General features: G+C 53.8%; 1 protein-coding gene across 11 annotated transcripts in view; it reads right to left on the bottom strand.

Moving 5' to 3' along the window:
- The window catches only part of TNXB (tenascin XB), a 56,311-nt gene that overhangs the window by 11,155 nt on the left and 32,052 nt on the right, over nucleotides 1-13,104 (bottom strand). For 3 of the 11 annotated variants that reach the window (XM_043449519.1, XM_043449525.1, XM_043449526.1), the window contains 12 exons: nucleotides 12,626-12,925; nucleotides 11,078-11,365; nucleotides 10,501-10,809; nucleotides 9,645-9,965; nucleotides 9,175-9,519; nucleotides 8,466-8,816; nucleotides 7,736-8,083; nucleotides 5,469-5,765; nucleotides 3,611-3,943; nucleotides 2,900-3,250; nucleotides 2,173-2,520; nucleotides 9-338 (listed from right to left, as the gene is read on the bottom strand). In XM_043449519.1, coding sequence (XP_043305454.1) covers nucleotides 9-338; nucleotides 2,173-2,520; nucleotides 2,900-3,250; nucleotides 3,611-3,943; nucleotides 5,469-5,765; nucleotides 7,736-8,083; nucleotides 8,466-8,816; nucleotides 9,175-9,519; nucleotides 9,645-9,965; nucleotides 10,501-10,809; nucleotides 11,078-11,365; nucleotides 12,626-12,925 — 3,921 coding nt within the window. The remainder of the gene's footprint in view (nucleotides 1-8; nucleotides 339-2,172; nucleotides 2,521-2,899; nucleotides 3,251-3,610; nucleotides 3,944-5,468; nucleotides 5,766-7,735; nucleotides 8,084-8,465; nucleotides 8,817-9,174; nucleotides 9,520-9,644; nucleotides 9,966-10,500; nucleotides 10,810-11,077; nucleotides 11,366-12,625; nucleotides 12,926-13,104) is intronic. The other 8 variants (XM_043449521.1, XM_043449524.1, XM_043449520.1 and 5 more) reach the window with 8 other exon arrangements.

The raw sequence follows: 13,104 nt of genomic DNA, 5'->3' as shown, positions 1-13,104 counted from the left end.
TCACTCACCGGTCATGCCCACGGTGGACACGGGGCCCACGCGCCGCCCCCCGTGCAGGCCGTACAAGTTCATCTTGTACTTGTGTCCGGACTCCAGGCCCCCAATGGTCACCTCAGTCTCCTCGCCCCTGACACGCATCACCTGGGGCCCGTCTCTGCCCTTGTACTGGACGGTGAAGGAGTCGAAGTGGCCCTGTGGGACGGTCCAGGAGAGGCTCAGCGAGTCTGGGGAGGATCCTGTCACTGTCAGCTCCCCCAGGAGGGGCTCCTCGGGGGGCTCTGGGGCCTCTGTGCTGGGCTCCGTGGGGCTGGGGGTCTCTTCCACAACCTCCTGAGGGTCTGAGAAAAGAGATTGGGGGCAGAGGCTTAGATGGCGACTTGCTTTGATGTTTGCTGATATCAGCAGAGACAACCGGGGGCATCCAGCGAAACACCCCTCAAGCTGCAGGCCTGGAGGCTCATGCAACCTCTGGGTGCAGCATTCGGTGACTCCACGCAGGGGAGACCGAGACACACCCGACCCCGTCACATACTGGCTGGCGGGCACCATGAACCTTCAGAAGGCAATTCGGACATGCATGTCGGGAGCCAAAATACTGCTCATTTCCTTTGAACCAATAATCTCATTTCTGGGCAGCTATCCTAAGAAAATTATTAAAAAGCAGGAAAAGTTGTATCACCGGAGTTCATTTTGGGATTATTCATGACAGCAAGATGTGTTAGGACTCCAAAGGAACCACAGAAGAAGATTAATTTTGTTATGGCACTTTCACCATGAAGCATCAAATGGCCATTAAAATGATGATTAATGATGGTTGTGTAGCCACAGGATAAATGCTCTCAGTGTAACTTAGGTACAAAAAAAGTTAAGAGCCAAGAATTACATGAACCCTCTGCAACCTGAAAACATGCGGGCATGGAAAACACAGAAAGAGAGGGTGTTACACACATTGTTATGAATGGTGGTTCTTGGGTCAGAAAGTGGTCCGATGAGAGATTTTTTTCCCCTACTTTCCAAACTTTCCATCATGTTGCTATATGCTTTTCAGAGAAAAATACAGACTTAAAAAGAAACCCTGGATTGTAAGAATTAGTAGTCCAGCGGTGGATGTGGAGTAGGGACATGGGTCCCTCTGTGCTTTTTGCACATGCTTGTGATTTGCATGAGATGGGGCCCTCAGTCTGAAGTGTCTTCAGGAGGGAAGAGTGAACCGCACACAGACAGTTGACTCACTCCCCAAAAAGATTGGCTTTCAGGAGCTGGGTTCTCCCACGTGCAGAGGGACCCTGGTGACATACTGTCACGACTGACAGTGACTTAGAAAAGCCACCCTGACTACAAGTGGGGAATTTAATTTACCTTGGGGATTTTTTCCCTCATTTCTTAGAGACTAGAAATTGTAACTTTTTCATAATCATCAATGAAATAAATTGTAAGAATGATAAGCGGAAAAAATGGAAGGGATACAAAAGAGGAGACGATGTATTGAAAAAAAATTTCCTGATTATAAAAGAAAAACTGCTTGTCACTTAAGAAAATGTAAATGACACAGAACAGAACAAAGTGGGAAAAAAAAGTACGAAATATTCTATTGTGTCCCACAAATCATGCATCCCGTGGGATGTGTTTCCTTCCAGTTGTCTTACTATGCAAGTTATTTTCAAGTGGTTTTGATTAGCCTCCTTACAAACATTGTAAACTCTTATTTCATTGTAAAGTATAAAATAATTGTCTTATGTTTAAACATTTCAATGATGCCATAATAGGTCATTTCACAGATTGTTGTCTAATTACTTAATCATCTCAGTGTGATTGGATGTTGGGTTGTTTCTTTCATTTTTTTTCTTGTTATAACAAAGAATGCTGTGATTTGTGATTAAGACGGAAAGAAAAGAAAATTCTATCAAAGTCAAGCTTGGTCTGAGCCTGACATATTTCACCCTTCGAGGCAGCCAGTGACTGATCATCAGAGGAGGTCATGCTACTACTGTGGACAATGAGGCTGTGGGTGGACAAAGGCTAGACCACTACACTCAGGTCATGGCCCAGGGCCATGGAGGAAGGGCATAAAAGGGGTTCCAGGTCTGGTGAAATAACAGAACAGTCTACCAGGTCACCCATGAGGAAAAGGTATTTCCACCCCGGAGACCCGTGAGCCCCGCCCTCACTCACCGGTCACGCCCACGGTGGACACAGGGCCCACGCGCTGCCCCCCGTGCAGGCCGTACAGGTTCATCTTGTACTTGCGTCCGGGCTCCAGGCCCCCAACGGTCACCTCGGTCTCCTCGCCCCCAACACGCACCACCTGGGGCCCGTCCCTGCCCTTGTACTGGACGGTGAAGGAGTCGAAGTGGCCCTGAGGGACGGTCCAGGAGAGGCTCAGCGAGTCTGGGGAGGATCCTGTCACTGTCAGCTCCCCCAGGAGGGGCTCCTCAGGGGGCTCCGGGGCCTCTGTGCTGGGTTCCGTGGGGCTGGGGGTCTCCTCCATCTCTGCGGGGCTGGGGGTCTCTTCCTCTGCAGCTGAGAAGAAGGGACACACAGAGGGTGAGGCAAGGTCCCCGGGAGACGTCCTTAGGTCTCCTCCCGAGCCATGGTCCCCACTGGGGACCCTGAGGTCAGTTCAGAGGAGCCTAAGGAGGCTGGTGGTCCTGCTCGGTCCACACCTCACAGACATGCCTGGAGCCCCCGGTGTCAGCTGTGGGGACCAGGACCACTACCAGCATGGCTCACAGAGGCCCTTCTCTGCCCAGGAGGACCCTCTAGTCCTCAGGGAGCCCAGGGGAGGCACATAGGGCATCATGGCTCCGCCTGGAGGAGAGGGGCCTCCCGCACCCCACTCCCCATCACCTGAGGGGATCTCCCACTAGGTCCCACCCTGAGGCTTCCACCATCCACTCACTGGTCACCCCGATGACAGAGACAGGGCCCACACGCTGGCGGTCATGGAAGCCGTACAGGTTCATCTTGTACTTGTGGTCTGGCTCCAGGCCCGAGATGGTGACCCCACTGTCATGCCCTGGCACCCTCACCACCTGAGGCTGCCCATCCCCGTTCTTGTACTGGACGGTGAAGGAGTCAAAGTGGCCCTGGGGGACGGTCCAGGAGAGGCTCAGCGAGTCTGGGGAGGATCCTGTCACCATCAGCTCCCCCAGGAGGGGCTCTTCGGGGGGCTCCGGGGCCTCTGTGCTGGGTTCTGTGGGGATGGGGGTCTCCTCCATCTCTGTGGGGCTGGGGGTCTCTTCCTCTGCAGCTGAGAAGAAGGGACACACAGAGGGTGAGGCAGGGTCCCCAGGAGATGTCCTTGGGTCTCCTCCCAAGCCTTGGCTTTGACTCCGGGTCCTGAAGTCAGTTCGAAGGAACCGGTCCTTGGGGTTGGGTGATCCTGCTTGGTCCACACCTCACAGACATGCCCGGAGCCCCCGGTGTCAGCTGTGGGGACCAGGGCCGCCACCAGCTTGGCTCACAGAGGCCCTTCTCTGCCCAGGAGGACACACAAAGGTCACCATGGCTCAGCCTCGAGGAGAGGGGCCTCCCGCACCCCACTCCCCCATAATCTGAGGGGGTGATCTCCCCACTAGGTCCCATCCTGGGGCTTCCACTGTCCACTCACTGGTCACCCCGATGACAGAGACAGGGCCCACACGCTGGCGGTCGTGGAAGCCGTACAGGTTCATCTTGTACTTGTGGTCTGGCTCCAGGCCCGAGATGGTGACCTCGTCCTCGTCCCCAGGCACCCTCACCGCCTTGGGCTGCCCGTCCCCGTTCTTGTACTGGATCAGGAAGTGGTCGAACTGGCCCTCGGGGACGGTCCAGGAGAGGCTCAGGGAGTCGGAGGTGGCATCCGTCACTGCCAGTTCCCCCAGGCGGGGCTTGGTGGGAGGCTCAGGAGCTGCAGTGGGCAGGTCTGTTGGGGCTGGCGTCATTTCTTGGTCTTTTTCTGAGGCTGGATCAGGAGACAAAGAGAATGGTGACATGCTTCCTGAGCTCCTTCCTAACAGGATGGATTCTGGGATTTCTCCCAGATACACTCCCGGGGCCCTGAAGCTGGGATGCCAGTGCCCCAGGGTTAAGACTTCATTTCCCGAGTTTAAATGTTCAGCTTCCAGGGGCAGGGCACACACTGTGGAGATGTCAAGATGGTACGGTGGGATGCCGCTGACCTCAGCATGTGCAGCATGGAACCTGCAGGAGCTGCTGAGCGAATTCACTTAGTGGGCCAGGACTCATGCTTTATAACAGCACCATGTCTAACAGACACGTCGCGTCAGGAGGTGCCTGTGCTCAGGTTCCTAAGTATTTTCCTTTAATACCTCCTCTGGTTTAGAAGGCCTTTCTGAGCATTTGAGAATCTAATTTAGATTCCACAGTTGACAGCAGAGATGAGACCACAGGAAATCAGATCATCTTTGCAGTTGGGTTGCTTGGGGACCTGTATTAATTCTCTTGCCAGTTTATGGCAGGGACGACCCATCACACCCACAGATTTCTTTTGTCTTTCCTGTTCTGCATAGAGTTTTATTCTGGCTTAATAGCTGAATTATAAAATCATCGTGTTTCATAACTCCATTGTGTTTGGGAACCAGGTTTTAAGCATGTCGCAGGTAATAGCTATAAAGGAACTTAACAGAAGCAATCAACAGCCAAAATGAGGAGTAATTAATGAAGAGAAAATATCTTGTTTAGCTGCACATATGACTAATATTAGGGCTTCCCTCATAGTTCAGTCAGTAAAGAATCTGCCTGCAATGCAGGAGAACCGGGTTCGATTCCTAGGTCAGGAATCTCCCTCTGGAGAAGGAAATGGCAACCCACTCCAGTATTCCCACCTGGAGAATCCCATGGACAGAGGAGCCTGGTGGGCTCCAGTCCATGGGATCGCAAGAGTCAGACACGACTTAGCGACTAAGCCACCATGATTAATGTTAACTACTGAAGTAACAGTATCCATGATAGCAGGGTTCCGTGTTGACATAGAATCCACGGGTATCAGTATCAAATAGAATTTTACCCAGTGAAATCAATAATAATTATGAGAATTCACCCAAGGGTTTTTAGTAACTAATTTTCTTCCTCAAAAGGAGGAGCCAGTAGTTACCAAACACTGTGGGTGAGCCAAGCCACGCGCACCCTGCCAGACAGGTATGGCTATTCTTTCTGCACGGATGCCGAAAGGGAGGCACAGAGAGGCTGAGTGACTCTCTCGAGGTCACACAGCTCTAAGGGGCCGAGAATAGGGCCAGCCCCAGGTCTGCCTGAGTCTATTATTTCCTTGGCATCCTCCCTCTTCAAGGACTCAAAAAGTGTAAAGGGTGAGACAGCTAAAGTGACACTAAGGCTTAGAGTGAAGACAGGCACAGAACCACTCCCAGGGAGGCTCAGGCTCAAGAACAGTGGGAGAAAAACACAAGTACTGGCAATTAAAGGGAAACTGAGCCCAGCTCGGGGCCAGTGTCCTGCTGCACACTCACCAGTTAAACCGACAGTGGAGATGGGGCCCACGCGCTGGCGGTCGTGGAAGCCATACAGGTTCATTTTGTACTTGTGGTCTGGTTCCAGGCCTGAGATGGTGACCCGATCCTCGTCCCCGGGCACCCTTACTGCCTTGGGCTGCCCATCCCCGTTCTTGTATTGGACTAGGAAGTGGTCAAACTGGCCCTCGGGGACAGTCCAGGAGAGGCTCAGCGAGTCGGGAGTGGCATCTGTCACAGTCAGCTCCCCCAGCTGTGGCTTCAGAGGAGGGCTAGCAGGGGGCTCCTCTTCCAGGGCTGGGGAGAGAGGCAAACAGAATCGTTCCTGCTGCAGGAAGGAACTGCTGAGGCCCTGCTCTCCTGGGTTCAGGCCAGAAGGTGGGCCAGCTCTGGGGGCCTAACTTCAGATCCAGCTGTGACTATGCCATCACAATCTCTTTGTGGCCTCCTTATGGTCCATCCAACGTGCCAAGTGGCCTCTTGCCTCGATGCCTGAATGTTCTTTCCCCAGATGTCTGCATGGCTCATGTTCACACTTCCTTTAAGTCTTCATTCAAATGTCAACTTCTCTTTAGGGCCTCTCCTGCCCACCCTATTTAAAATCCCAGTTCTCCCAATTGTAGCCTATCTTTCTTAATTGGATCTGATTCCAGCAAAAAATTGCAAAAGAACAATTAGGACACTATCAGGAGGCTGTGTGCTTAGTCACTCAATCATGTCCAACTCTTTGTGACCCCATGGACTGTAATGTAGTCTGCCCGGCTCCTCTGTCCATGTGGATTCTCCAGGCAACAATACTGGAGTAGGTTGCCATGCCCTCCTCCAGGGGATCTTCCTAACCCAGGGATCGAACCTAGCTCTTACATATTGCTGGTGGATTCTTTACCGTCTGAGCCACCAGGGAATCAGGAAACTAGTAATACCCGAATATCTGGTTTTTAAAGGCACAATCACTGTGTAATGGTTACTTTTAGATGATCTTTTTGAAAAAAGCAGTACACTTAAATATGTAATGATGAAGTAAAGAGCGTATAGAATACATTTTAAAATATTACAGCAGTGTATCCATACAATGGAATATTATTTGACTATAAAGGAATGAAGTACTGCTACATGCTACAACACAGATCAACTTCAAAAACGTGCTAAAATGTGGTAGAAGAAGTCAGACATGAAAGAAGCAGGTATTGTATGATCCCAGTTATATGATGTGTCCAGAAAAGGCAAATCTACAGAGACAGAAAGTAGATTTTTGGGGATCGGAAATGGGCATGAAAATGGGTCTGGACACCAGATATCATCTCAATGTGGTGGAAAAGTTCTAAAATTATTAATAGATAGTGATGATGGTTGTACAATTCTATGAATACACTAAGATTGATAAGCTGTATGCTTAAAACAGGTGAATTCTATGGTATGTAAAGTATACCTCAATAAAGCTGTTAATAAAGAAAACATTCTAGGACTTCCTAGTGGTTAAGAATCTGCCTGCCAACACAGGGGACATGGGTTTGATCCCTGCTCCGGGAAGATCCCACATGCCGCAGAGCAACTAACTCCTTGTGCCACAATTACTGAGCCTGTGCTCTAGAGCCCTCCAGTGGTAACTGCTGAACCCCCCAGCGCCTAGAGCCTGAGCTCTGCAACAAGAGAAGCCGCTGCAATGAGAAGCCTGTGTATCGCAACATAGAGTAGCCCCCGCTCGCCACAACTAGACAAAACCTGTGTGTAGCAATGAAGACCCATCACTGCCAAAAATAAAATACATTAAAAAAAAGAAGAAGAAAGATGATATTCTAGTTGAGGATGGTGGGAAGTGAGTGGGGTCTGGATGAGCTAGACTGTCCAAGACATGCTTTTTGGTTGAAGCAGGGTTATTGACACATAGGAATTCATTATACTATTCTTTCCCTTTGGATATATGTCTGAAATTTTATATAATAAATACTTGTTGAGATTTAATATTTCATTGCATTTGTCCCAACACCCCAAAAGTGTTCTTTTCAGAGTTTCTACGCAAAGCAGAGAGCCACAGACAGGTCATGTATGACTGGCTTGGAGGCCTCAGTCCTCAATGGCCTCTCAAGGGCAAGCATTTCCCTGGGACTCCCTCTTCCTGCTCCTAGATAACACTTGTCCTGAAGTGCTGAACGGATAATGAATGAAGTAGAGATTTGGGGGTTTTAGGGTCTTCAGTGGAAGACACTCGAGAGGCTCTACAATGAGACCTTTCTTGAAACCTCATCCCAAGCCCCGCTCTCACTCACCGGTCACGCCCACGGTGGACACAGGGCCCACGCGCTGCCCCCCGTGCAGGCCGTACAGGTTCATCTTGTACTTGCGTCCGGGCTCCAGGCCCCCAACGGTCACCTCAGCCTCCTCGCCCCCAACACGCACCACCTGGGGCCCGTCCCTGCCCTTGTACTGGACGGTGAAGGAGTCGAAGTGGCCCTGAGGGACGGTCCAGGAGAGGCTCAGCGAGTCTGGGGAGGATCCTGTCACTGTCAGCTCCCCCAGGAGGGGCTCCTCGGGGGGCTCCGGGGCCTCTGTGCTGGGTTCCGTGGGGCTGGGGGTCTCCTCCATCTCTGTGGGGCTGGGGGTCTCTTCCTCTGCAGCTGAGAAGAAGGGACACACAGTGGGTGAGGCAAGGTCCCCGGGAGACGTCCTTGGGTCTCCTCCCGAGCCATGGTCCCCACTGGGGACCCTGAGGTCAGTTCAGAGGAGCCTAAGGAGGCTGGTGGTCCTGCTCGGTCCACACCTCACAAACATGCCTGGAGCCCCCGGTGTCAGCTGTGGGGACTTGGGCCGCCACCAGCATGGTTCACAGAGGCACTTCTCTGCCCAGGAGGACCCTCTAGTCCTCAGGGAGCCCAGGGGAGGCACATAGGGCATCATGGCTCAGCCTGGAGGAGAGGGGCCTCCCGCACCCCACTCCCCATCACCTGAGGGGGTGATCTCCCACTAGGTCCCACCCTGAGGCTTCCACCATCCACTCACTGGTCACCCCGATGACAGAGACGGGGCCCACACGCTGGCGGTCATGGAAGCCGTACAGGTTCATCTTGTACTTGTGGTCTGGCTCCAGGCCTGAGACAGTGACCTCATCCTCGTCCCCGGGCACCCTCACCACCTGCGGCTGCCCATCCCCATTCTTGTACTGGACGGTGAAGGAGTCAAAGTGGCCCTGGTGGACGGTCCAGGAGAGGCTCAGCGAGTCTGGGGAGGATCCTGTCACCATCAGCTCCCCCAGGAGGGGCTCCTCAGGGGGCTCCGGGGCCTCTGTGCTGGTTTCTGTGGGGCTGGGGGTCTCCTCCATCTCTGTGGGGCTGGGGGTCTCTTCCTCTGCAGCTGAGAAGAAGGGACACACAGAGGGTGAGGCAGGGTCCCCAGGAGATGTCCTTGGGTCTCCTCCCAAGCCTTGGCTTTGACTCCAGGCCCTGACGTCAGTTCACAGAAGCCTATCCTTGGGGCTGGGTGGTCCTGCTTGGTCCACACCTCACAGACATGCCCGGAGTTCCCAGGGCCAGCTGTGGGGACCAGGGCCACCACCAGCTTGGCTCACGGAGGCCCTTCTCTGCCCAGGAGGACACAAAGGTCACCATGGCTCAGACTCGAGGAGAGGGGCCACCCACACCCCACTCCCCCATAACCTGAGGGGGTGATCTCCCCACTAGGTCCCATCCTGGGGCTTCCACTGTCCACTCACTGGTCACCCCGATGACAGAGACGGGGCCCACACGCTGGCGGTCGTGGAAGCCATACAGGTTCATCTTGTACTTGTGGTCTGGCTCCAGGCCCGAGATGGTGACCTCGTACTCATCCCCAGGGACCCTCACCACCTTGGGCTGCCCATCCCCGTTCTTGTACTGGATCAGGAAGTGGTCGAACTGGCCCTCAGGGATGGTCCAGAAGAGGCTCAGGGAGTCAGGCGTGGCATCTGTCACCTCCAGCTCCCCCAGGCGGGGCTTGATGGGAGGCTCGGGGGCCACGGTGGACGGGGTTTGGGGGGTAGAGGGAGATTCTGAAGGTTCATCATCCTCCTCTCTTGGGGCTGAACACAGACATGGAGAGAAAAGGACCTGAGAGAGGGGCACAGGGTCCGTGGGGACTCGGCCCTCCTCTGCGCCCTCATGGCCCCCTGGAAGGAAGCTGAGTGGGCAGAGTTCTTTTGCTCACCTGTCATGGCCTCGATGTGGGCAGGACCAACACGTTGCCCGTCGTGGAAACCGTACAGGCTCACCAGGTATCTGTGGTCAGATTCCAGGTCAGAGATGGTGATGTCATGCTGGTCGCCCCCTACATTAACTTCTTGGCGTTGCCCATCCTCATCTGTGTATTGGACCTCGAAGGAGTCAAATTCTCCCTCAGTTGCTGTCCACGAGAGATGCAGGCTGTGTGGGGTGGCCTCCTCCAGAGTCACCTCCCCCAGATGGGGCTCAGATGCTGCATGACTGAAAGTTTCAGGCTCAGCTTCGATTTCTTCCCTGGGGGCTGGTTCTGAGAGACAGGTAGAGAGGGGTGAGTGGTCTGTCGCTGCACCAAGACTCTCTAAGAGGATGGATGGAGGGAAGGAGGTGAGGACAAGAGATCAGTAATAAAAAGGACCAACTACTGATACCCAGGGATGAACTTCAAAAGCATCATGCTAAGTGCAGGAAACACACAAAAAACTATGTACTGTAAGAGTCTGTTAAACAAAACACTTAAAAAGGCAAAACTATAATGACAGAAAGCAATTAGTGGTTGCCAGAAGCTGGGATCAGGGAAACTGACAGTCAAGGAGCATGGGGAAATGTCTGGAGTCATTGTTTTCTATCTTTGTTGTAGTAATGGTCATGACTTAGACATCTGCCCAAACTCACTGAATTATGCTGTTAAAGTAGGTGAATTTTATTGTATGTAAATTATGCCTATATGAAGCTGACCTCTTCCCCCAAAAGAAGGGGTACAGGAAGCTCAGAAATCCTGACTCCATCAGACCAGGAGAGCCAGGTGGGAAGGAGGGACAGCGAATTCCCCTGGCTGCACTCACCGGTCACAGCAATGGCGGAGATGGGACCCACTCGCTTGTCCCTGGACAGCCCATAGAGCAGTAGCTTGTACCTGCGGGCAGGGTCCAGGCCCGAGACACTGACCTCCCTGTGGCTGCCCTCCACGGGCACCACCTGGGGTTGCCCATCTCTGTCCCTGTACTGGATCACAAAGGAGTCGAAGTGGCCCTCGGGGACTGTCCACGAGAGGGCCACGGAGTCTGATGTCACACCGGTCACCTTCAGCTCTTCCCCCAGACGTGGTTTGGAGGGACGCTTTGTTCCAGCCTCGTCCACTGCTCTGCGGGTCTCTGAGATGGAAACACAGAGAGGAAATGGTTGTTTCTGGAAGGCTGGGTGACCCTGAAGGGAAGGACTGAGAGGTCTAAAGATGGGACTGAGCTGCGGCTGCGCCCTGCAGGACTGGGTCTTCGGGCTTGTGCAAGGCGATGGGCTGGATTCCAGACAGACAACTAGAGCCAAACAACAGCCATGATGACAGCCACCACAAGTGACCACAGCAACCTTCCCCAGGGGCCCCTCCAGACCAGGGACACCCCCTGCAGGGGCTGCCCTCACCTGTGGTGCCCTCGGCGGTGAGGGGGCCATGGCGCCTCTTGCCCAGGAGGCCGTAGACAAGGAATCTGTACTTGCGGCCGGAGTCCAGAGGGCTGATGGTGACTGAGCGCTCATGGCCCTCCACAGACACCACGCGGGGCCCATCCCTGTCCTTGAACTGGACCACAAAGGAGTCGAAGTGGCCCTCGGGGACCGTCCAGGAGAGGCGCAGTGAGTCTGGGGTGGGGTCTGTCACCCACAGCTCCCCGAGGCGGGGTGGGGCTCCTGGGCTGGCGTCACCTCGGCCAACTGACAGAGAGGAAAGTTTCTTGTGTTTATTTTTTTTTCCAAAATGACTCCTTGACTGCCTCCCTCTGGAGTTGGAAAAATCTAGAACTGCCCAAATGATCAGTGCTTCCTCCAGATATTTCCATCACCATCACATGCCCACCAGCATCCTCATCTGGCCATGCCTCTATCCATTAACCAGTGCAGGGAGCAGCCTTCTGTCCTGGGAAAAGCGATTCCCTAACTTCCTATTTATCTTATTACACTTGTTATCCAGACTCTATATAGGGACCTGATAGGGACCATTTCCTTGGCAGGGTGCAGCTTATCACAGGCTTCATCTCCTTATTTTCTTTGACCAGGGAATCTATTGTTTGTGATTTGACTGTTCTCTGGGAAAACCCAAGGGTCCTGAGGACATCAGAGCGGGTACAGGTCCCTGGGGGCAGACAGCTGGTGGGGAGGTAGGATATTATGATGACGGTGACCCTCATAGGACCTGGTGGAGGAGTTGGGACTGCTTTTGTGTGAAGAGGGGTACAAGGAGAAGAAGGATGCTCAGACAGGAGAAGGATCTGGTGTCTGCCCAAGAAGCCATCCCGGGGCCTGAGAAGGAGCTGGCCTTCTGCCTTTCTGGACAGCAAGGACGCTGACGGCATTGTTATTGTGAGAGTTCTCTGGCAACTGGGAACCCCCAGGGGCAGGGGAGGGCCTGGATCAAAATCCAGGAAAGGGCATAGATGGGCTGGGCCCGACTGGGCCAGACTGGGCAGCCAGTCTTGGGCTCTTCTGGTCCTCGTTTCTGAGGCTCCAGGAAGAGGGCAGGGGAGGAAAGCGGTCCCTCTGGAGAGGCAGATATGGGACCCAGCGTGCCTGGGCCTGCAGGGCAGGAAACAGGGTGAGGGTCAGTGGAAAGCTCTCTCTCGGGAGGTGATGGCTACACAAGGCTGAGACTTGGATGTGGAACAGCTCTGGCCTCCCGCCCTTGCTTCCCAGTCCTGCTGTGTCTCGTGCTTCCACCTTCCAGGAAGGGTCCTGGAGGAGCCATTGAACAGAAGTAGGAATTACAAGAAGAGGTGAAAGTCAGCCGGGGGAACTGATCCAGGAACCCACTTCATTTTCTTGGTTCCTATCTGACTAGGAAGGGATAAGGCAGCAGGGCTTTTCAAATAAAAAGGAAGAGGTGGATGAAAGGGAGACCAGGTGGAAAGGAGAGGCATTCAGGCAGCGGGAAGAAGGACAGCAGGGCTGGGACCTCAACTTCGTGGGGGTCCCTCTCACCTGTCTTTGCCTCCACAGAGACTGGGCCACGGCGTTTCCCATCTTGGATCCCAAAGAGCAGGAACTTGTATTTCCTACTGGGCTCCAGGCCGGGGACGGTGACCTCACTCTGGTCGGCAGCCACAGGCACCACCTGGGGCTGCCCGTCCCTGTCCTTGTACTGGACCAAGAAGGAGTCGAATTCGCCCTTGGCGACGGTCCAGGAGAGGCCCACGGAGTCCGGGGTCACATCTGTCACCGTCAGCTCCCCCAGGCGTGGCTCCACGGGAGGCTCTGTGACTGGGGCTGGGGGGATGGGAGCTAGGATCCAGGAAGACAGAGAACATGGCTGAGATTTCTGGCAGGAAAACTCCCCCCTTGCAGGGCTCCTGGGCTCTGAGGGCCTCCAGGGGGTATTGAACTGAGACAGGGAGCAGTTACATCTCTATTTTCACCAGCCTCTAGCATTTCCTTCAATGATGCATATAGGAAACCAACAC

This window comes from Cervus canadensis, chromosome 28, assembly GCF_019320065.1.
Source record: "Cervus canadensis isolate Bull #8, Minnesota chromosome 28, ASM1932006v1, whole genome shotgun sequence".
In the NCBI taxonomy this organism is placed as follows: Eukaryota; Metazoa; Chordata; class Mammalia; order Artiodactyla; family Cervidae; genus Cervus; species Cervus canadensis.
Note: the sequence above shows the minus strand (reverse complement) of the source record. Positions and strands in the feature narration are given on the sequence as shown.